At 42.6% G+C, this 22,500-nt stretch overlaps 1 protein-coding gene across 1 annotated transcript in view; it reads right to left on the reverse strand.

The window, feature by feature from the left end:
- The window catches only part of ATOH8 (atonal bHLH transcription factor 8), a 38,206-nt gene that overhangs the window by 15,017 nt on the left and 689 nt on the right, over window positions 1-22,500 (reverse strand). The window contains exons 1-2 of the mRNA XM_075848895.1: window positions 22,325-22,500; window positions 5,036-5,227 (exon numbers count right to left, since the gene is read on the reverse strand). The exon at window positions 22,325-22,500 is cut by the window's right edge and continues 689 nt beyond it. Of these exons, the coding sequence (XP_075705010.1) occupies window positions 5,036-5,227; window positions 22,325-22,500 (368 nt within the window). The remainder of the gene's footprint in view (window positions 1-5,035; window positions 5,228-22,324) is intronic.

The raw sequence follows: 22,500 nt of genomic DNA on the forward strand, positions 1-22,500 counted from the left end.
ATGTAGATGGTCTATATGGGGTGCGGTGAGGGAAAAATGTAAATAAAAGGTTACCGGGACTTATAGCTTTTAAGAAACTTTTTGAAAGCGGCCCGTTACCGCATGCAAAGCCCATAGAAGTGAGTTCACGCTTTTATATACGGACCATTGTGATGTTCAGGTCATTACTTTATTTACAATGTAGATGGTCTATATGGGGTGCCGTGAGAGAAAAATATGACTGATAAGTTACCGGCACGTATAGTTTTTAAGAAACTTTTTGAAAGCAGTTTGTTACGGCATGCAAAGACAATAGAGGCGAGTTCACACTTTCATGTACGAACACTTTGTGATGTACAAGTCATTACTTATTTACAATGTAGGTGGTCTATATGGGTTGCCGTGAGAGAAAAAAATTTGACTGATAGGTTACCGGGCTTGTATAGTTTTTAAGAAACTTTTTGAAAGTGGCCCGTTACTGCATTCGTAGTCAATAGGGTTGAGCTCAGACTTTCATATATGAACACTTGGTGATATACAAGTCATTACTTATATACAATGTAGATGGTCTATATGGGGTGCGATGAGGGAAAAATTTAACTCATAATGAAGTCATAGTGGTTAGGGTAGTCCACAATTTGTGGCCCTGTCCTATTGGCCAGAGAGGTTTAGATAAGAAAAAGCAGCTCCTACTTTGATGGTCTTGGGCGAAGTAAAGAATTGACAAACTTACTAAACATTGCATGTAGAATTTAATTGTGAATTTGTTTTATGAAAAGTGGAGTTTCCTTAAGTTTTCCTTTTTTCGTGGGTCGTCATGGCTTCTGGCCTTATTTACTGAGACATTTAAAACATCTACAACACAAATAACTGAAAAAATCGACATACATAAATACAAAAGTAAAATAAATAACATGATCACAATAGAGATATGTGTGGAGACCTAAGGGCATCAAGATGCAAAAATCGACAGGCCCACATAATGGGGAGTGTTTAGGAAAACTACAAGGCAAGTAGAATTGTTATCCATACCGACCAATCAGATTCAAGGTGTTACTTTTCCAATGCACTTTAATGATTGGAAGCCATGATTGGATTGGTTACTGTGGGAATCTAGGACGCTTTATTCAAGATAGTTTTGATACATACGGCCCATTGTGTTTAAGGGCCGATTGACAAATTAACAACAGAAAATCCAATTCAGGCCACTGTTAAGTAATCAGAGCAGATGGGTAACATTTTGTGTCTCAATCATTGCCAAATTATTTAATTATTTTCTCTCCACACAGCAGGTTCAGCCATTTTGAACGACAAGCCAGAATAGTCCCGGTAAGAAGCCATAAGGGTGGACCCTGGAGGGCATAGGGGTCCTTAGCGAGAAATTTTAAATTGGCACCACATGTTTGGAGGCACTGGATAGTCTGGGAGGTTTTGTGAAGGAAACAGTTGGGGACGGACTGCCGGGAAAATCCAGCCCGCTGGCTGGGGGATTAGCTTTGAGCACTTTAGGTGGCGGTTCATGGGTCATGGCAAAAAAAGCTTTGGGCTGTGGGGTAAGTTGGCCTGTTAGTGAAGTGACATATGCTGTGTGGCCGGTCCCCAATTTGGAATGGCCCAGATAGTCAGAAAGGTAAGATGGGGAGACCATCGGCCACCTGGAGGGACAACAGCGTGCAAGTGGCCACAACTCACCCTTTAGTCATGGCTGGCTAGTTCGACTCGATAGTGGAGCACAGTACAGCTCCCCAACTGTTTGGTGTTAATAATATATAAAGAAAGAGTGACTTATGCCACAAAGTTTTTGCCACATACAAATGTCTGGTCTATTTTTTGGGTATGAAAGTGTACGTGTGGGGTAACATGTGCACACCCTTACATGGTCAGACCCAGAATTCACAACTATATAATAGGAAAAATTAACTAATGATATTGATGATGTCACCAATTTCTAGAGAAAAGCTACAAAAAAACACAAAACGTCTGCCGCTATACGGTGACCGGTCCACTTGAAAATTGACCAAGATTTCACCGTTCCAGCAGCTGTTCCATAACTTAAAGATAAAATAAATGGAGGCATTTTCCTGTTATATCCTCTGGCAGCAGATTCCTTAAAATTGTTTTATCAATTTTTGGATGTGGTCTTTTGTATTTTCACATGTGGTCCACAGTATAAAAATCATTAAAATAAAGTATTCGAGCAGAGTCGCGGTCCAGCTGGTTACATACTTAGTGTAGCCTACAAGCAGTAGCCTGTGAAATGTGAGACCATGATATAAGCCCCTATGTCTGTGTCATTGCCTGATAGCCGTATATTATTCTCATAGGCTCGATATTTAAAGGAACAGATTACTCCACTGCTAAATAGTATTTATTTTTCTCTTGATAGACAGTGATAGACACTGGTATACTGTTTCCTGCATAGGGAGCTATAAATCCCTAAAAAATTTCTAAATTATAGGATGAGAGGAAAGCTGCCATTTTGACCTCCGGAGATAATGAGGCATTTCATGCAGCAATGGCTAAATGGAACAGTGCCCCTAGGGGCCAGACATTTACAAAGCCTCTATTATTATATGATGAACATACACAAAAATGGCAAACAAAAAAAACAACCTTTTGCCTATTTTACCTACACAATCAATGTATAGCACCACTATTTATACTAACTATGTCACAGCACAGAACCCAAAAAGAATAACCTGCCAGGTCAAATAATCCAGCACCTTTTCCTATCATAGAATTTACAATTAATCCTAAATCTTATAAACAGAAGACTGTGTGGAAGTGAACCAGCGGGGCCATATATTATAGGAGTATTTATGGCGGGTGCACCTAGAGGAAGAAGGTTTTTATGTCTATCCAATAATCCAAAAAGTTTATACTTTGGAACTGGCCAAGTTCTGTAGACTTTTTTCTATATATCCTATGATTATATTACATGGCTTCATATCCAGAGTGACAGTATTTTTCAGCAATGAACAAGACCCAGGGGACAATAAAGATGGTAGAGCGACCCCTCCCCACCCCCATTCACTGACCAGCCTATTAATGGTCCGAACTAAAGATTTCAGAATCCGCTGGGAGGTTCAAATGAAGTTTACAAGCCTCCTTTTGTAATAATACTGCGAGCACAAACATCAATCACTCTTTTCTTATTCACCCATGTTATTTTCCGAAAGGAAAACTGGCTGAACAGTTGGCTTCCTCTTGACCACGGTTTGATGATGATTTCATGTAATTGGTTCAGTGTTAAGTAACCTGGAGGAATGTGATTGAATAATTAGACTCCGAGCTGTTTCCTTTAGATACCCGCTCTTGGCTACGTGTCTTTAGATAAACCTGCAATTAGCTGCTACTTGTGGGAATGTAACTCAAGGAAAACGACTGGATCCAAGAAGCGAGAAGAAGACATGATTTCTGGAGAAACTTTGGCCTTTAAAGGATTGTCCCATGAAGACAACCCCTGTACATATGTCCTATTAGGGCATATGGATGTAATAAGTAGTGGGGGTTATACTGCTCAGGAACCCCCTCAATGAGTCAGACTGGAGAGATGATCTGTATGACATAGGTGCCCATTTATCTGGTTGGCCGCGGCTTCCACATGCAAAACCAGGTGCAGCGGATGTTATTATTTATTTTAAAGCGCCATTAATTACGGGGTGTAATTCACACATATATGTATGACAAAAAAAAGAATAGACACTTTTTAATCCGCGCTTTTTAAGTAACACCATCGTTGTGTTGGAGGCAGGGGTTAACTCTTATGGGGAAAGTGTAGAGCCACTACCCCTTAACCCCCTTTTTCCATAAAAGTTTAGCACAGATCCACCAGTCTGAACACTGTTTCGAAATTAGCATAGAAGTCCTTTTATTCCTTGATCGTAAAATTCATAACTTAATGTGTTTGGGGGTGACATTCTCTCCCCCTTCATCAGGAGTATATCCAAAAAGGTCGCTCTACTGGGTTTATGTGTTGACAACAGTAGGTACTCAAAAATATCACTCTAAGGCTCAATTTACATTGCCCCCGTGTTCACTCCTTTGGGGCTCCGGTGTTTTTGATGGCAAAAATTGTGTAGTCTGCAGCCCTATTATTGTCATCAAAAACACCAGAACCCCAATAGAAACCTGATGATTCGATGGAAACCGTCATGTGGTTCATGGCTCCATTAAGAATGAAAGAAGACCTTGACATTATTCAAGTCTACGTTTTCTAGCTTTAAGTGTAACTATTCTAGAACAGGATATAAAACTACATTGTTTTTAAGGTAAAGGGCACTTAAACTATATTTTATGTAAAGAATATTTATGACTAAGAAATAAACTTCCCTATATTGATACAGCATTAGAGGAGATAACAAAATGACCAACTATTAACCTTTTTTTTGTGGCACCGCAATGGGTCCCAATATTAGAAAATAACGCAAAACGACAAAGGCAATTCTAGACAAGGGGGTTCCACTTCATCTAGGCTAGTATTCTTATTTTTGTATGTGTGGGAAGGAAAGTCAAAATTTTCTTTAGGTGATTGGCCAGGGGGTTGAATGCAACAATTTCTCTTGGTGGCATTTTGTTGCACCCAGAGCGGTTCCCACCACCCAAGCAATAATGCAATTCGACAAAGGCAATTCTAGACAAGGGGCTTTCACTTCATCTAGGAGAGTATTCTTCTTTTTCTATGTGTGGGAAGGAAAGTCAAAACTTTCTTTAGGTGATTGGCCAGGGGGTTGAATGCAACAATTTCTCTTGGTGGCATTTAGTGGCACCCAGAGCGGTTCCCACTACCCAAGCAATATTTACAGTTTTTTTTATTGCATCATATGTTTTATTTATAAATGGCTGAGGATTTTATCTATCACTATATATATATATATATATATAGAATTACTCTTTATTTGTACAAGAGATTACATATTGATTATATGCGCTTTATGTATAAGAATTCTATAATCACTTTATCCCAGAACTAATTGACTAATTTTCTATCATGAAGAAAAAGGAAGCAGATGTTATTAGAGGATCCCGAGGGGATTTTGAGTTAGACTTTTCTTACCTTCCTCTTTTTTGACCTTCCTTCTGACTGTAATGTCCTAGTACATTGGTCTACACACTCAGAAAAACTCAAGTTACTATGATCAGCACTGTAGTCAAGGTCAGCCAGTCGCGACAGGGAGAGGATATAGTTACAAGCTATTCTCAAAATGGCCAATTTCGAAAGCTTCTGTCCATACGAATAACATGGCACCTACACCGGAATAAAAAGAACATATTAAACATAGTATTATCAGTAGTAGTATCAGTAGCACTAAATAAGTTACAATACAAGCCGTTTTAGTGTCAATCTACTTAATGTACCGTTAAGTGGCTTAACAGGTTGTGTTAACATACATTGTGGTTAGGCAAGTTTATTGACTTTTCTCTCAATGGGAGTATGTAGATGAGAGGGAACCCTTTAGAAAAAAAACATATTTCCTTGGACAGGAGGGGTTGGCGCATGCTTGCCCCGGATTCATTCCTACCCCTGGTGTGACTTTTAGGCCACCTAGCCCAACCTTGCAGTCCCTGTTCAAGTTTACTCTGCCCACAAGGGGGGGTAGGGTCAAAATGGTCCCTTTCATGGACCACATTTAAGCCACTGCTTCAGTCTTATGGTATAGACAATGTTGTTTCTAGGGTTTTCTAGGGCATCTAGAAGCTAACATCTGGAGGTTGAAGATTTATGTAAAATACAAAGATTAAGGCAATGATTTACAATTTAATTCAACCAAGTCTTCACCTAAACTGCAAAGCATAAATCCTCCACAATGACCCTATGGTCTTGGACATGTGTTAAACTGACAACCCTTCTTACAAAAATAGACCAAATGTATGATTAATGAAAAGTCACGTGAGTCAGGTCAGTGGCATGAAGCACCAGAACCATGAGCAGACTTCTATTAACCGAAATACCCAATCATTTAGAAAATTCTATCCAGATCAGCAATTCAAACACAAATCTTTATCATCAATGAATCAATTCAGATGCCCCAGAGGAAGCCAGAAGGGCGAAACCCAGGGTCGGGTTGCATTATTTGGCGTGTTACAAGAGCTTATCTTATGCTTTTATCTATATCCATTTTTAACATCACGTACGAGGATATACACAGCAAGCAGTTGCATTTCTGCAGTTTCACTTCTGTGTGGAACCACAAGTACCAGCGAGATATACACACCAGTGGAAATTTGGATCATTTTTTCTGCATGCTAGCTGGGGGAAGGTCAAACCCTTGATGGACACTTCAGACTGTACATCTACAACCGTCTGAGCGGTAAAAAACTATCATTTTTTCTCAATTCAAATTGATAATGATCTAAGCTACAAATTTCCAGTCACCAATTATCTAGGCCATACGTTACAGATCACCAATGATCCGGCCACCAATTTAGCTCCCTAATAATCACGGCCACCAATTCCATTTGTCAATGACCTAGAAAACCAAATCAGTTTCTGAATATCTAGGCCTTCTGTCCAAAATTCCAATGATCTAGACTACTTATACTAGGCACCAATGATCTAGACTACTTATACTAGGCACCAATGATCTAGACTACTTATACTAGGCACCAATGATCTAGACTACTTATACTAGGCACCAATGATCTAGACTACTTATACTAGGCACCAATGATTTCGGCCACCAATTCATTTCTCAATGACCTTTGCCATCAATTCAGATTGCCATAGAGCTAGGCCATCATTACTCCCAAAGATCCAGGCTGTCTGTCCAGTATACCGATAATTTAAGCTTTTGGGCTAACAGTTAACAGGGTGCACTGCCAAAAACCTAATATATTTTATGTAATATTAAGAATAAGTCATTGATTCCTCAGAGTAACTTTTGCCTTCCTACAGTGCCTTGCGGAAGAATCCCCCCCCCCCATGGTGTTTTTTCCTGTTTTGTTGCATTACAACCTTGAATCAAATCAGATTGCAATCCCCGCCACCTGGTCTTGTACCTTGCCCGGCAGCCTGTCCAACCTATAGGCCGCCAGCATCTGATTGTGTCCCCGCTCGTGTCCGCACTGTTCTTAGTGTCACGCCAATCCCTGTTGCCCCCAGGACTTGCCTGTAAGCACATTTACTATTCATCATGTGCCTAAGCAATATTGGAACAACCTAGTATTATGCAGAGAAGGTTTGTGTATGAATCTGATTCCAGTCTGCTATTGCTATCAGTTATCAGCTTGTATCCAGTTGTCCGTTACCAGCCTGTACCTAGTCAGTTATTCCCATCAGTTATCAGCCTATATCCAGTTATCCATTACCAGCCTGCATCCAGTCCACTCTTGGTATCTGTGGTCAGCCTGTAACCAGTCCGCTGTTGCTATCAGTTATTTGCCAGTGTCCAGCTACCTTCTACCTGCTTGTGTCCAGCTGCCTACTACCTGCCTGTGACCAGCTACATGCTACCTGCCTGTGTCCAGCTGCCTACTACCTGCCTGTGACCAGCTACATGCTACCTGCCTGTGTCCAGCCATCCGTTATACACCTGTGACCAGTGATCCGTTGTCAGCTTCCATCCTTTAAGGTACCATCTGCCAGTGCCTGTTTCTTGTCTGTTTGGCCAGCAGCTACTCCGCCGGGACCACCACAAGAGGAAGCGACCGGTTAGCCTCCCCACAGCGAAGACCAGATCCCCGTATAGGGGTTAAAGGGGAGGCTACATAGATAACGCCCTTAGAGGTGGAGCCAAACCGGTGGAGTAGCCCAGTGGGTCTACAATCCTGCTGGTTGTAACATTTACACAACATGTTAATAAAAAGTCAATACTTTGTGGAGCCAACTTCTGCTGCAATTACAGATATAAGCCTCTTTGGGTTTGTCTCTATTAGATTAGCACATCTAGACTGCGGGATTTTTGCCCATTCTTCCAGGCAAAACTTCTACAACTTCTTCGATTAGATGGTGGCGTTGGTGTCCAGCGTTTACAAGTCATGCCACAGATTCTCAATTGGATTGAGGCCTTTGACTCGGCCATTCCATGACATTTAAATGTTTCCCCTTCAACCCTCCAGTTCAGCTTTAGCAGTGTGTTTAGGGTCATTGTCCTGCTGAAAGGTGAACCTCCATCCCAGTCTCCAATCTCTGGCTGACTGAAATAAATGGAGAGATCTTTCATTCCATCCTGACCAGTTTTCCAGTCCCTGCCCTCACAATATGATGTTGCCACCAAAATGCTTTACTGTGAGAATGGCGTTCTTGGGGTGATGGGAAGCAACCGGTTTGCGCCACAAATACCGTTTCCATGATGGCCAAAAAGATCACTCTTAGTCATATCCTACCAGAGAACTTTCTTCCATGTGTTTGGGGAGTCTGCCACATGCTGTTTGGGTGCCTTTTTTTCTGGCCACTCTTCCATAAAGCCCAACTCTGTGGCGTGTATGGCTAATAGTGGCCCTATGGACAGATACTTCTATCCCCGCTGTGAATCTTTGGAGCTCCTTCAGTGTTATCGTTGGTCTTTGTTGAATCTCTGATTAATGCCCTCCTTGCCCGGTCGGTGAATTTTGGTGGGCCGCCTTCTCTTGTCCGGTTTGTAATTTTGCCATAGTCTTTCCATTTTGTCAGAATGGATTTAATGGTTCTTCGTTGGATGTTTAAAGTTTGTATTTTTATACCCAACCCTGATCTTTATTTCTCCACAACTTTGTCTCCGACCTGTTTGGAGAGCTCCTTGGTCTTCATGTTGCTTAGTGGTGCGGCGGACTCAGAGGCCTATCAGAACAGGTGTTTTCCATTTTCTTGGTAACAATTTGGACTATTTTGTCACAAGGTATTGTAGGGTTGTAGAAATTACCAGCACAGTATTGGAACAGACCGGCTTACAACACATTTGAGGCATCAGAACAATTTTGTGGTAGTTCAGTCCTCTGTATGGAGACCTCTTTACACGCACACCTTATACAAAGATTCTTGAGTCCTCCAGTTCAGCTGCCACCATCGGGCTGAAAACTTTAAATTGACATAAGTGTCAGGTCACGCCAAGACACTTGGTTATTTGTAAGAAACACAACCTATAGATCAAGCACCCTATGTATCTCCAGCCTGGCTCCATCTGCTCCATCTATCTAGACACATTTCCATCAGCTGAGGAACCCTTTCCATTCATTATCTTGCACCCAGTCAGAATTTCTAACACTTGGGGCCTGCTCGAAGGAGGGAAGGTTCATTTTCAACACATGGGCTGATCTACGGCTTCCTACTCATGGCAGCCTGATGAAATTTCATACGCTTTGTAAAAAAAATAGAAGAAGATAAACAGTACACATTTCTGGGATGTATATAGATCAATCATATTTGTAGCTCATCTGGGGGGGGGGGGGGGGTGTTATCGTAATTAAGACCACCACTGTCTAGAAAAATAGACATAACAGCAGGCAGGAATATTTTACTTGATTTACTGATCACTACTTGAAAGAAAGACGTCTCTGCTTATTTATCAAACCGTCGGCTTTGAAATATAGCAATGTTTCACTACTCGAGGAAATCTTCCACCAGAAACCAACTTGGGTTTGCTTATTAAATGGACAGGTCCCTTGTTATTGTAGCCAACCATTAATTCGGCACCTAGTCTGATATTAGTATATATATATATAGAAATTTATTTTCGCAAAATTATAGGCAGAAGACTTGATACCTTTCGGACCAGAGGCCTATGTAACATTGACGCAGCTACAGGGCCTGTGGAGAGCAGGAGACCAAGCTCAATTTGGCCTCCTACTTTCGCCATGGACAATGTGAGTTAAGGTGCCCATACATTTTATATGAATGTCGGCCAAATACACGTATTTTGGCTGGACCGGTCAACTATCTATTGTGTATGGAGGTCTCCAGGCTCTCCCCCGAAATGTCGGGGGAAAGTACTATCGGGCATATTGGTCTGTATACTAGTTTGGATTGGGCTGCATGTGATCCTACACCACAGTCTCTCAATTTTTTTCTACTAGGGTCTCACCACCCAGAACATGCTGATGTCTGGGCCTCACCATTGGTCATAGTCCATGCCAAATTCTTTAATAATTACCTAAATTAAACTTAAAATATGTCTCCTGGAGTCAGTAGACCATTAAAATAAGCACAAAAGGAGCGGGTTGTGGTGCTTGACCAAAGATTGGTGCAATCATAGAAAGGCCTGTGCAGCATTAAATCACATCTGTCGAAACTGCCTCTCGAGCATCAGGGGGCACCTTACGGCCCTAGATGATCACTACCATTAAAGTGAAAATAGACTCAACTTGGGTCAATAAACAAACCTGTCTAATAGTCCCCCACATACTTGCCCCGTCATGCCCGTAACTGGTGCCATGTCCTAATGCTCTGGCAAAAAATTCAAGTTGCTGATGTTTCAAGAGTGGCCCCCAAGATACTACACCTGACAGAGGCTGCAGTGTAAACCAAGCCTAAGTCCAGCCATCAGAAATTTGTTGTCACATCCAATCCCCCACAATGTTTCGCCTCGTCTGAATCTGCTCATTGATCCCTACGAAGGTGGTTAGGGTGATTGGCTGACGGGCAATTCTTCCGCCAGTTATCTCTGTGTCAAATAACTAATCCAATTCCAGAGCCTTGAAGGTGTCTGATATCCCTTCAAATATATTAGATAATTGTTTAGATCCGTCAACAGCAATCTGATGTGCATGAGTACAGACTGTACTTTTTATGTTGCTGTGAGACAGTGGATACAAGTGGCACCTTTGTCTGGTATAATTTTGGGTGTAATTATCTGTATCCCATGTTGTAATAAACCATAAAACATACGACTGAATGTAAATCGCGCTTCATGTCCTTGCCAACGCCAACACTTCTTCGTATTGTTCTTTTTTTTTCATTAAATCAAACTTGACTTCCATGTAACACTTTAACGACCTTGTATTTGGCACACTTGAAGGAACGGTTGTTTTCCTTTCCCTTAGATATTACTATTACCTCGATCATTCCCTTTACTAACAGTCCATGGAGAAAATAGTTGCAGGGGGATAAAATTCCCCATGACTGTTCTCCCTGGCACCATTCAAAAGAATACAGGAGCTGTTTATGGAACCTGTATTACCAAGATTCCTCCTACTTTCATTAGGTAATAATATATAAAGGAATTTCTTAATATATAGTTGGACCTTTGCTCTAAGACGTAAGTGTACAGGGTGGGCCATTTATATGGATACGCCTAAATAAAATGGGAATGGTTGGTGATATTAACTTCCTGTTTGTGGCACATTAGTATATGGGAAGGGGGAAACTTTTCAAGCTGGGTGTTGACCATGGCGGCCATTTTGAAGTTGGCCATTTTGTATCCAACTTTAGTTTTTTCAATGAGAAGAGGGTCATGTGACACATCAAACTTATCGAGAATTTCACAAGAAAAACAATGGTGTGCTTGGTTTTAACGTTACTTTATTCTTTCATGAGTTATTTACAAGCTTCTGACCACTTATAAAATGTGTTCAAAGTGCTGCCCATTGTGTTGGATTGTCAATGCAACCCTCTTCTCCCACTCTTCACACACTGATAGCAACACCGCAGAAGAAATGCTAGCACAGGCTTCCAGTATCCGTAGTTTCAGTTGCTGCACATCTCGTATCTTCACAGCATAGACAATTGCCTTCAGATGACCCCAAAGATAAAAGTCTAAGGGGGTCAGATCGGGAGGCATTTCTTCTGCGGTATTGCTATCAGTATGTGAAGAGTGGGAGAAGAGGGTTGCATTGACAATCCAACACAATGGGCAGCACTTTGAACACATTTTATAAGTGGTCAGAAACTTGTAAATAACTCATGAAAGAATAAAGTAACGTTAAAACCAAGCACACCATTGTTTTTCTTGTGAAATTCTCGATAAGTTTGATGTGTCACATGACCCTCTTCCCATTGAAAAAACTAAAGTTGGATACAAAATGGCCGCCTTCAAAATGGCCGCCATGGTCAACACCCAGCTTGAAAAGTTTCCCCCCTCCCATATACTAATGTGCCACAAACAGGAAGTTAATATCACCAACCATTCCCATTTTATTTAGGTGTATCCATATAAATGGCCCACCCTGTATATACTGTCTGTATTCATGCTGACTGTATACAAAATATCCCATCACTCGCTCTCTGCAGTTTTACATCAGGAACAGACAGTTGTTAACAAATGATAGGGGTAACATTACAGGAGGAAGATCCTTTTGGCGCCACTGCAAATTATAACTCCATTATCATAGCTCTAACATTCAGCCAGGCTAAAGAAGGAAGAATATTCCTAAGGTAATACTGCTAGACGTAACGCAATGTTAATGGATGTGCGGAATAATGTAAACGCATATCCTCCAATATTTGGAAAACCAAAATGGGTAGACCGCCTACATGCCGAAAAAGATTAAACCGTTTTACAATGCCCCACCGTCATACGCAGACGCCCTACATAGAAAGGTTTGATTTATCGCCTTCCTATAGGATAGGGCTGATTGTTAGATCAGTAGGGGCCCCGTGTCCCCCGTTCTCTATAATTAGTCTGGGAGGAGAGGGAGGTGATGAATGGCAGAGGCCGCAAATGTGCAAGGCATGCTCCGTACCGTCTGTGGGAACCATGGAAATAACCGAGAGGGCTCACTCGCTGGCATTTGGGACCCTCTGAACACTTTATGATCGAACATTATCTGCACAGATCTTCTACAACTGCATTATAGGACCTCAGTTGAGCTGTTAGAGGTGTGTCTGTCAACAAGCTTGATGACTGTTTCCAACAGGAACCAGAAGAATTACCACAATAGTCCTGATAGGTGGAAACAGTGTGCCCTATAAACCGATGATCCTTTTCAGCTAATCTGTTGAACCAGAGGTTTAACCTGACCATCACCTTGACAAAGTCAGGGCCAGAAGCTGGATAATGAACTAGAACCATCAATAATGTCTACACTAAAGGGGTCCTGGGGTGATTTTGAAGTAGAGATGAGTACGTGTTCATGGTTACCTCCATGGCCTCAAATTCACCTCCAGATGGGGTTGTCTTAGAGCTTGAGACCACCGGAGGATCCTCTGAGACTCTGGTGGGCCATTCCAACCCTGGAAACCCCTAAGTCCTCTAGATCGCATCCGGTCATCTCTCCATTTAAATCAGTACTCCTTAATTCTGAAATCTCGGAACCCCCATATTGTTACCCAACATCTCTATTAGAATACCCCCTTAACATACTTAAACTTTTTAACAGACGCCACTGGATCTTTTTTCCTTTTTTGCGGTAGTTCAATGTTCTGACTGATGTCAAGCAAATAACATAAACTGTGTGGTAAAAAATAAAAAAAAAAGAAGAAGAAAAATAAAACGACATCTGTTTTTCAAGCCGACGGCAAAAACTAAGCTTCTTTATAAGGCGGGCGCGGGATATCTCGCATAGAGCTGAGTCGACTTTGTTCCATAATAAGCTGCTGAACTCCCATATCTTCTAATTCATTCAGTTTATTTTTATTCGGGGAGTTGAAGTATTTTAAAGTCCCACCGGGGAGGTAGCTGGCGCGCTCTAGATGAGTCTATTGGAACGTTTTGTGAAACTGAACTGTCTCTGTTTGAGCTGCGCAAGACGCCAAAAACGTCTTCCAGAAGGTTCATATAAATGTCCACTCTCGAGCACTTCTGGCTTCATTACGTCATTGGCTTCTCAAAGGTATTTTTTCTTTCTTATAAATAGGAGCATGTTTTTTTTTATTCCCCCCTTCCCCTGTTGGAGAGGCTGCGCCAGTCCCCCCCCCCCCTCCGGGAACAACATTCATACTTGTTAAATCCAATAACTTATTCACCTTTTCACAAGTTGAGCTTTTTTTTAACCCTGTTCTACATGAGCGCCGGGGTCTGCTGCATGTTTCGGGGGTTTATTACCCACAGATATTGTGTTTGATGTTGCGGCAGTTGACTGTTCTGTTCTATTGGGGGTCATTTTCAAGGCCCGATATTACAGGGGCAGATTATCAGGACAATGTGCCCCATAATAATAATAATAATAATAATAATAATAATCATAATAATAATTCACCCACGTAAAGATTTTCTGAATGATGATCAATGGAAAGCAGAGATATAACAGTCGGGGGGTAAATTGTCCCATATAAATGGGCCCGAAAGATCGGAATTGACGACAGGGCAACACTTATGTGCATTGCATTGACCAGTTATAAGACTTTTTGGAAATTAATTAAAAGCTCAATTCTCAAATTTTTACGAAGCAGAGGTTTGGGACAGGGGAAGAGGAGCTGCCCAGCCCCTTGATACCCCCTGGACTGGCATGGGTTTTTTAGGAAAGAACATTAACCAGCTATTCTTTTTAGATGATCAGTAGAATTAGGAGGTCACTGCGCTTACTGGATTGCCCTACATAGCGCCGTCCGGACACAGTCGCATGGACGCTGACTGCAGGGGTCTTGGGGGTCCTTAGGGTAGGCCATCAATGTTATTTCCTGGAAAAAGCTTCAAAGGGGTTGTTTCATGAGGGCATATAGATGTCATAGAGGGGTCCCCTGCTTAGGACCCCCTCTTTGAGACAGGACAGACATCCGCTATATAAGAGCAGCTTCCGCTCTGGCGGTCCCTGCCGTCCCATGTAATGCTACATTGTAAGGCCAGATGTTGTATCCTCCGGTGATAACAGCTGATCGCCGGGCCGACTTCTATTGAGCCGACTGGTGGGTCAGTCCGTCCCTGATGATCCTTCGGTGGGCCCGGGCCCTAACATAATATTGAGCCCCAAAGGTCTAGCAGAAGATTTCCCAATTTGGAGGTGGGTCTATTTCTTATGGGATGATTCACAAATAACTTATTAGTGTAAAGGATCTGCCAGGCACAGCTTCGGGGTTAACGCCCATAGATAATCAGTCTGCACCTGCTTCTATGTCTGTGAGACTGACTCCATCTTCCACCACTCAGGATGGCAGGCTTAGGAGTGGGAGAGCCTATCAGAGCCTGGCCAGACGGAGCTAGCTCCCGCCCACTGTCTATTTATACCTGCCTTTCCTGTTCCTCCTTTGCTTGTGATTCTTCTTGTGTGGTTTCCTGGCCCTGCTGCAGCTTCTTGTACCATTGTCCTTGCTTTATATTGACCCCAGCTTGCTGACTACTCTCCTGCTCCGCGTTTGGTACCTCGCACACTCCTGGTTTGACTCGGCTTGATTACTACTCTTCTGCTCTGCGTTTGGCACCTCGTACTCTCCTGGTTTGACTCGGCTTGTTCACTTCTCTTGTTGCTCACGGTGTTGCCGTGGGCAACTGCCCCTTTCTCCCCCTAGTTCTGTGTACCCTTGTCTGTTTGTCTGTTGTGCACTTATTGAGCGTAGGGACCGTCGCCCAGTTGTACACCGTCGCCTAGGGCGGGTCGTTGCTAGTAGGAAGGACTGAGTGGCGGGTAGATTAGGGCTCACTTGTCTGTTTCCCTATCCCTGTCATTACAATTAGATCTTATTGATGATATGTCCTGTGTCTGCGATGATAACAAAAATTACAATTAAGTTAAAGGCTATGTTCACACAGAGTTTTTTGCAGGCATGCCGTTTGCCGCGGTTTCTGCGGCTGCATTTTTCACCCGCGGCCATTGAGCACCGCGGGAAAAAAACACTGCGAAATCCGCTTTCTCTGCCTCCCATTGATGTCAATGGGAGGTCAGACACGTAAACGTCCGAAGATAGGGCATGTCGCTTCTTTTTCCCGCGAGATGGTTTTTCCGCTCGCGGGAAAAAAACGCCTCCGCTTCCCATTGAAATTGGGAGGCATTTTTTTGACGCGTTTTCTGACGCGGTTTCCACAACAAAAAACATGTAAAAAAACTCAGTGTGAACTGGACCTAGTGGACGTGTATATGTTCTGTATAGATGGAGTGTGGTCCTCAGAGTCATTTCTTCTGGTGGACCCAAGGTACCCCAGGCTGAAGCTAGTTGATGCTGATTTGGCGGGGGGAAATAGAATAATGCACCCCAAATATTTTACTAAGTGGTGTGCTAGGGTACCAGCAACTAGTTTTGCCTTAATCGTCGCATTTGTCTACATCATAGTACCCTGATTTAAAGATGGGGTGTAGCCTTTAGCATAAGCTGAAAGTTGCCCTCAAAAACAAGTTACTCGTGATTTGCTCAAGTATGTAGAAAATTAACCATGACTATAGGAACCTTACCGATCAAACATACATGTTGGCTACCAGTCTGGAATCACTTTGGGGGATGTTGCTGTAATAAAACAAAGAGAAAAGCTTCTTGGATACTGAATAGATCTCCCATCCAAACACAATGTGCAGCCAACACTCCGCAGAACGGCTCGAGATGGGATTTCAGTATTCCGCTAGATCTTGGAAATGAGCTTAAGTATGTATGATCTGAAATAGCTGACTACCTCCTGCTGCTGCTGTTCGCCTCTTGCATGACCCCTTTAATGTTGTTCTACAGGTCTCCGGAGTTTATTATTTTTCTGGTATTAAACACAGACACACTGTCCGACTTTCAATACTATCAAATATCCATAGACTGGAACTTAAAGGAGCACATTTCAGGCAAAACTGATACAATGTATTCTACCTGGTGCCAGGCCTGAGGGGGTGGAGCATGACACAGAAATTCTTTCTTTGGTGATCTTTCAATCCCTGTGTCACATAGGGATTCAAAGATCACCAAAGAAAGAATTTCTATGTTATGCTCCACCCCCTCAGGCCTGACACCAGGTAAGCATTTCCTCCCAAATTATAAAGAATGAAAAACCTACATGTGCTCCTTAATCTGCCTACTCTGCACTATTTCACTTGTTTGAGCAGCAGTTTGTATTGCAGAACTGATCTAGCTATCGCAACTGATGGCAGGAAGTTGCAGCCCCAGGCAGCCATTTTTGTGGCTATGAAGATCTGTCTATAGTCACCCAGTCACAGAAGTTGCATAGATGACAGCAAAAATGCACTATTGGAGGTAGGAATGTAACTCATGGAGTTTCATCATTTCGATGGAGGGTAGAGCCTATGCAATAATGGCAATAATATACAGTAAATATTTGGGTGCATTTTTTTTCCCGTTGCTTATATAGCACCAACATATTCTGCAGCGCTGAATCTTCACATCTACAAGAAACTTTTAGAAAATATTTAAAGAGACTCTGTCACCACATTATAAGTGCCCTGTCTCCTATATAAGGAGATCGTCGCTGTAATGTAGGTGACAGTAATGCTTTTTATTTAGAAAAACGATCTATTTTCACCACATTATGAGCGATTTTAGATTTATGCTAATTAGTTTCTTAATGCTCAACTGGGCCTGATTTTACTTTTAACCAAGTGGGCGTTGTGAAGAGAAGTGTATGACGCTGACCAATCAGTGACCAATCAGCGTCATACACTTCTCTCCATTTATTTACTCAGCACATAGTGATCTTGCTAGATCATGATGTGCAGTCACTTACTTACACATTAACATTACTGAAGTGTCTTGACAGTGAATAGACATCACCTCCAGCCAGGACGGGATGTCTATTCACAATCCCGACACTTCGGTAACGTTTGTGTGGTACTTACAGCAGAGCAAGCGTAATCTCGCGAGATCACGCTGTAAATGACAGCTTTGCTGTGCTGTAAATCCCAACGTTACCAAAGTGTCGGGATTGTGAATAGACATCCTGTCCTGGCTGAAAGCGATGTCTATTCACTGTCAAGACACTTGAGTAATGTTAATGTGTGAGTAAGTGACAGCACAGCGTGATCTAGCAAGATCACTATGTGCTGAGTATATGAATGGAGAGAGGTGTATGACGCTGATTGGTCAGCGTCGTACACTTCTCTCCACAACGCCCACTTGGTCAAAAGTAAAAACACGCCCAGTTGGGCATTAGGAAACTAATTAGCATAAAGCTAAAATCATTCATAACGTGGTGAAAATAGATAGTTTTTCTATATAAAAAGCACTGCTGTCACCTACATTATAGCGCCGATCACATTATGTAGGAGATAGGGCACTTATAATGTGGTGACAGAACCTCTTTAAACTTTTGTTGAGGGGCGGTTTCATTTTTACTAGATTAATTTTCACGGATTTGGATTCAATGGAGTTTATATAACTGTTTACAAGCAACCATCATACTCTAGTTTTGCATAGAGCGCCCCTGCAGGCAGAACAAAGCATAACAACCTGTTCTCTGTTATCATGCCTAGACACAACCCTCAGGTTTAGCTGCCATTTTCTTGATGCCCACCATGACCTAAAGGGGCATTTGTAATGGGGTTGGTCAAAATTGTTCCATCTAGGCCTAAATGTGGAATTTATTGTCGTCATTATGGATAAAGTTTTGAAGATAAGCTAAGTCTATGAAATTCCTATATTCTGATTAGGACATTTATTGAATAAACATTCACATATTTTATAGGCCTATAGCATTGATCTGATAATAAATAATAAGGGAACGAGAGCTGTAGGGTCAGTAACAGGTTCCAGATGAAAACTCGGCTCATTGTTTAGTCTAATCTTCTATTTATCCCCAAATGAGTTCCTGTCCTAACAGACAGAACAATGGACTTAACGCCAACCAGCTCCTACATAGCAAAGTTCCCGTAGAACAAGAAATCGACTATTCAAAAACATTATGAAGGCATTTTTGGACTCTGGTATTGATTAGGTTAATAAAAGCAGAGAATCACGATGTTAAATAAATGTGGCAAGAAGAATAACTTAAAAAGCATGTCCCCTTTAAATAGAAAATTTGGTGATCAAAACACTCGGTGACAACGGCTGGGGTAACTGTAATGGTGGAAATCTTGGGTGTCCCCCAGCTGAAAATTTGCATCAACCTGTTCCTTATAATGGAAGGTTGAGTGACAACCAACAAGGCCGCCATCTTTGTCTCATACGGTGTATGGCCATCGACCAGGCCATATGCCCCGGTGGTGGACAAATGGAGGTAGAACGTAGGAGCCATTTACACCATTTCAGGAAATAAAAAAAAAACAACCCAAAAAGTTAGAAGCTAGCAACAAATTTCTAGGTGGCTACCCAACACCTGGAAGTTGTCCAGTCCCGGACTAAACATGTTACAATAATTTGCTATGAGGGTCACATCTGTATTTATGGGGCCTTCAAAAAGATTTTTCGTCCGCGTTAAAGGGATTATCTACTTTACAGGACCTCTTGCTTTATGATCTATGTTGAGTTGTCAGTGTGGCCTCCCCCTTCCCCCATGATTAGCTCGACATACAGGGTTTCGCAACTCGAACCATGGTTGTCCAAACTAGACAATCCCTTTAAAAGCCAAACCGCCTTCTATTGATGTGACTCCTAAAGCTGCAGCCACTTTTTTTTTTTTACAAAAGTTTATGACTTAGATGGGCACCATGTAATAATTACCCCGGCATCGTCTCTGCAGAAAATGGGATTGCAGGGGGCTTCCAGAAGCTGGACCCCCAGAGATCGGCTTAGCTACCGGGAAAGTGCCAGAGGAACGGGGGTTGCCCTGATAGACAACCCCTGTCCATATGCCCTTATAGGACATTATAGAGGGAGGCAGCTTGCCCAGGACCCCCTTCTATAAACCAGAGGAGAGGCTCCCGCTCTGGCAGACCCTGCCGCTGCAGGGTAAATGTCCGGACACACACATCTTCTGATCATCACGGGTTAGACAACCTGGACCCCCCCCAGCTTCCAGTTCAAAAGGGGATTTTTTCAAACTCAGACAAACCCACTCAAAAAGGATCTGTCAGCACTCCAGACATGTCTTTTAAACACTAATATTCCCCATGAACTAACTAATCTGGAGCATCTTTTCTCTTAACTCTATGCTGTACTGTTCCTCTGTTATTCCTCCTAAAAATTTATAAATAAATTGACAACTAGGTGTTACCAGTAGGGGGTGTGTCCCTACACAGTCTGACACTGTCCAATCAGTGCTGACAGAATGAGACTGCGTAGGGACACGCCTCTTTGACAAGGGGATTGTAACACCCAGTTGTCAATTTATTCATACATTTCTAGGAGGAATAACAGAGGAACGTCACATAGCAGAGTTCTAAGAAAAGAAGCTCCAAAATTTTTATTTTATATAGAATACAAGTATTTAGTAAAACAGATAAGTCAGGAGAGCCGGCTGGTCCTCTTTAATGTCATATGATTAAAAATCAAAGCTGAAGGGCCACAGAGATCGGCAAAGTCCTAGGGGCCCCAACATTCTAGTAATTGGTTGGGTCCCAAATGATGATATTTTCTGAATTCATAGGTTACGTTTTCCGATATAAGACAATTAGAAGGAAGGATATTAACCCGACATAACACTGGATCTATGAAAACGGATCATTCTGGTTCTGCGTGAAAAGTAAAAAATATTGAAATACCCGGAGTTCTTCCGAGAACAAATTGTACCAATATTTCCACAAAACACAACCTGGCATCCCCTGGTGTACCAGCGCGCCAAGTCTCAACCGCAACTACTGAGTCTGACCGTCCCTGACAACTTCTGAATGAGCGGCGTAGCTGCGGGCACCAACAAAAATGTATTTTTGTCCTAAAGGGGCATTTGTCCCTAAACAGACCTTCAGTTTTACCCACTGAACACCCCCCCCCCCCATTCTTCATCACTCCCTGCCCACCATAAGAGCCCTTACAGGAGTTGTCATGCAGCTTTTCCAGGCTCCTGAACAGCAATGGTGCCAACTAAGGAGCCGTGGATATATCCCTGCATATTGTGGCCGATTTTCTGTTTAGGGCTTTAGGAAAGCTGGGTGACAACCCCCTGTGACAGCTATATTGGAGGCCATATTGGTTGTCACCCAGCTTTCCATAAAACAGATAGAATTATTAAATCGCTGAATAGGATTTGACAGAAGAGGATGACTCATATAAAAGTACCTATAGGTTTTTAAATGGGGGGGGGTCTGACAACCTTGACAACTCTGTTCCCACGATTGACAGGTAAAAAAATACCCCAGCAGTGAAGCTCTTGCCAACTGCAGCAGCTGTAAACCACAGGTATCTAATCCAGGAGTTACAAGCTGGAACTAGAAGTCACACCATACTCTGCCTGTCAGGGACTGGAGTCCTAGCTCCGCACCATCTGGTCACCATCAGGTTGTCAATGTCAGTTCCATACACAGAAAGTGCTGGCAGCGGGATCAAGTTATCTACCACAATGACAGATGAACAGCGACCTCTAACCTTTCCTCCCCAGTCATCGCTATATGGGCCCTTACAAGAATGTGTGATTATATAATGGAGACGATGATATAACAGTATACAGAATCTAAGACCAATGTGATATTTACCCTCTGCACCCATTTACCAACAAGTGTGGCATCTTACTAAAAAAGTGGAGAAGTGGCAGGCAATTAGGTAGCAGTAAAGGGCTGGGAGTCTGAGGGGGCACAGAGACCTCCCATGTAAACAACGCTACACAGTCGATCGGCTGAATATCCAACATTTAAAGGGGTTATTCAGTATTAGTAACACAAGGTCTGAATCGCCTCAAAACAGCGCCACTCTTATATATAGGTGGTGTGTGGTACTGCAGCCCCATAATAAAGCATTCTTATACTTAATATTACTAAATCTATTTTCCTATGCTTCTTCTTCTTGCAGATTAATTCTAGTTGCAAAAAAAATGATTGAATATACGCAGACTTTAAATATATACATTAAATATTGGAACAGATTTCCATTGGTTGGAGGGAATCCTATTGCACAGATTACCAGTCTGATCATTCGATATCGCCCATTGCATGACCCATATTACCATCACCCCAATGGCAACCCTATAACGCTGGCACCAGGGGGTAAAATACAACCGTCTGGTGTTACCAAGTTTCCTACAAGCGGAGTTCAGACCGGCACGAAACAAACTTCCAGAGCTGGTGCCAGATTCTTTTTTTCTTACCCAGTGACCATTGGTCACATTTTGACAGCTGACCTCTCGAGCTGCGTGACAGTGTATCAGTGTATGGAGGCACGTACCCCTATCTTAAGGGGTTAAATCTTTGTATCTATATCGGGTGTTATTCCCCATTCACTAACCCTCTACACAACAGTAGATTGTAAGCTCTGCTGGCCATACTTGGTATTACAGCAATACAGCAACGATACACAAGATTAGATTGTAAACTCTGTTGGCTAGTGCCCTATAACAGACTACATGACGTGTAATCGGGACTATACCCGATACTGCAATAATGCTGCTTCCTATACCTGGATACAAATTAGATTGCAAGCTCTGTGGCCAATAATGATGCAGCCAATGTAATTCTAATAATGCGGGATACATGACATGACGGTAATATTGACGCACATGGCATGACACATGCGACAAGGGGGTCGGTATTAGAGGGGGGGGGTCCATACCTGCTTCCTGAGCGACTCGAAGGCGGCGCTGATGGTGTGCACCCTGGTCCTCTCCCTGGCATTGGCGAGCAGTCTCCGGGTCTGCTGTATGGCTTTGATCTCCGCAGTCTCCCCCAGTCTCTTCCTGGGAGATTCGCAGGGCTCCGGGCTGCTGTCGTTGCTGTAAGTCATTGACA

The sequence above is a fragment of the Rhinoderma darwinii genome, chromosome 1 (genome assembly GCF_050947455.1).
Source record: "Rhinoderma darwinii isolate aRhiDar2 chromosome 1, aRhiDar2.hap1, whole genome shotgun sequence".
Classification (NCBI taxonomy): domain Eukaryota; kingdom Metazoa; phylum Chordata; class Amphibia; order Anura; family Rhinodermatidae; genus Rhinoderma; species Rhinoderma darwinii.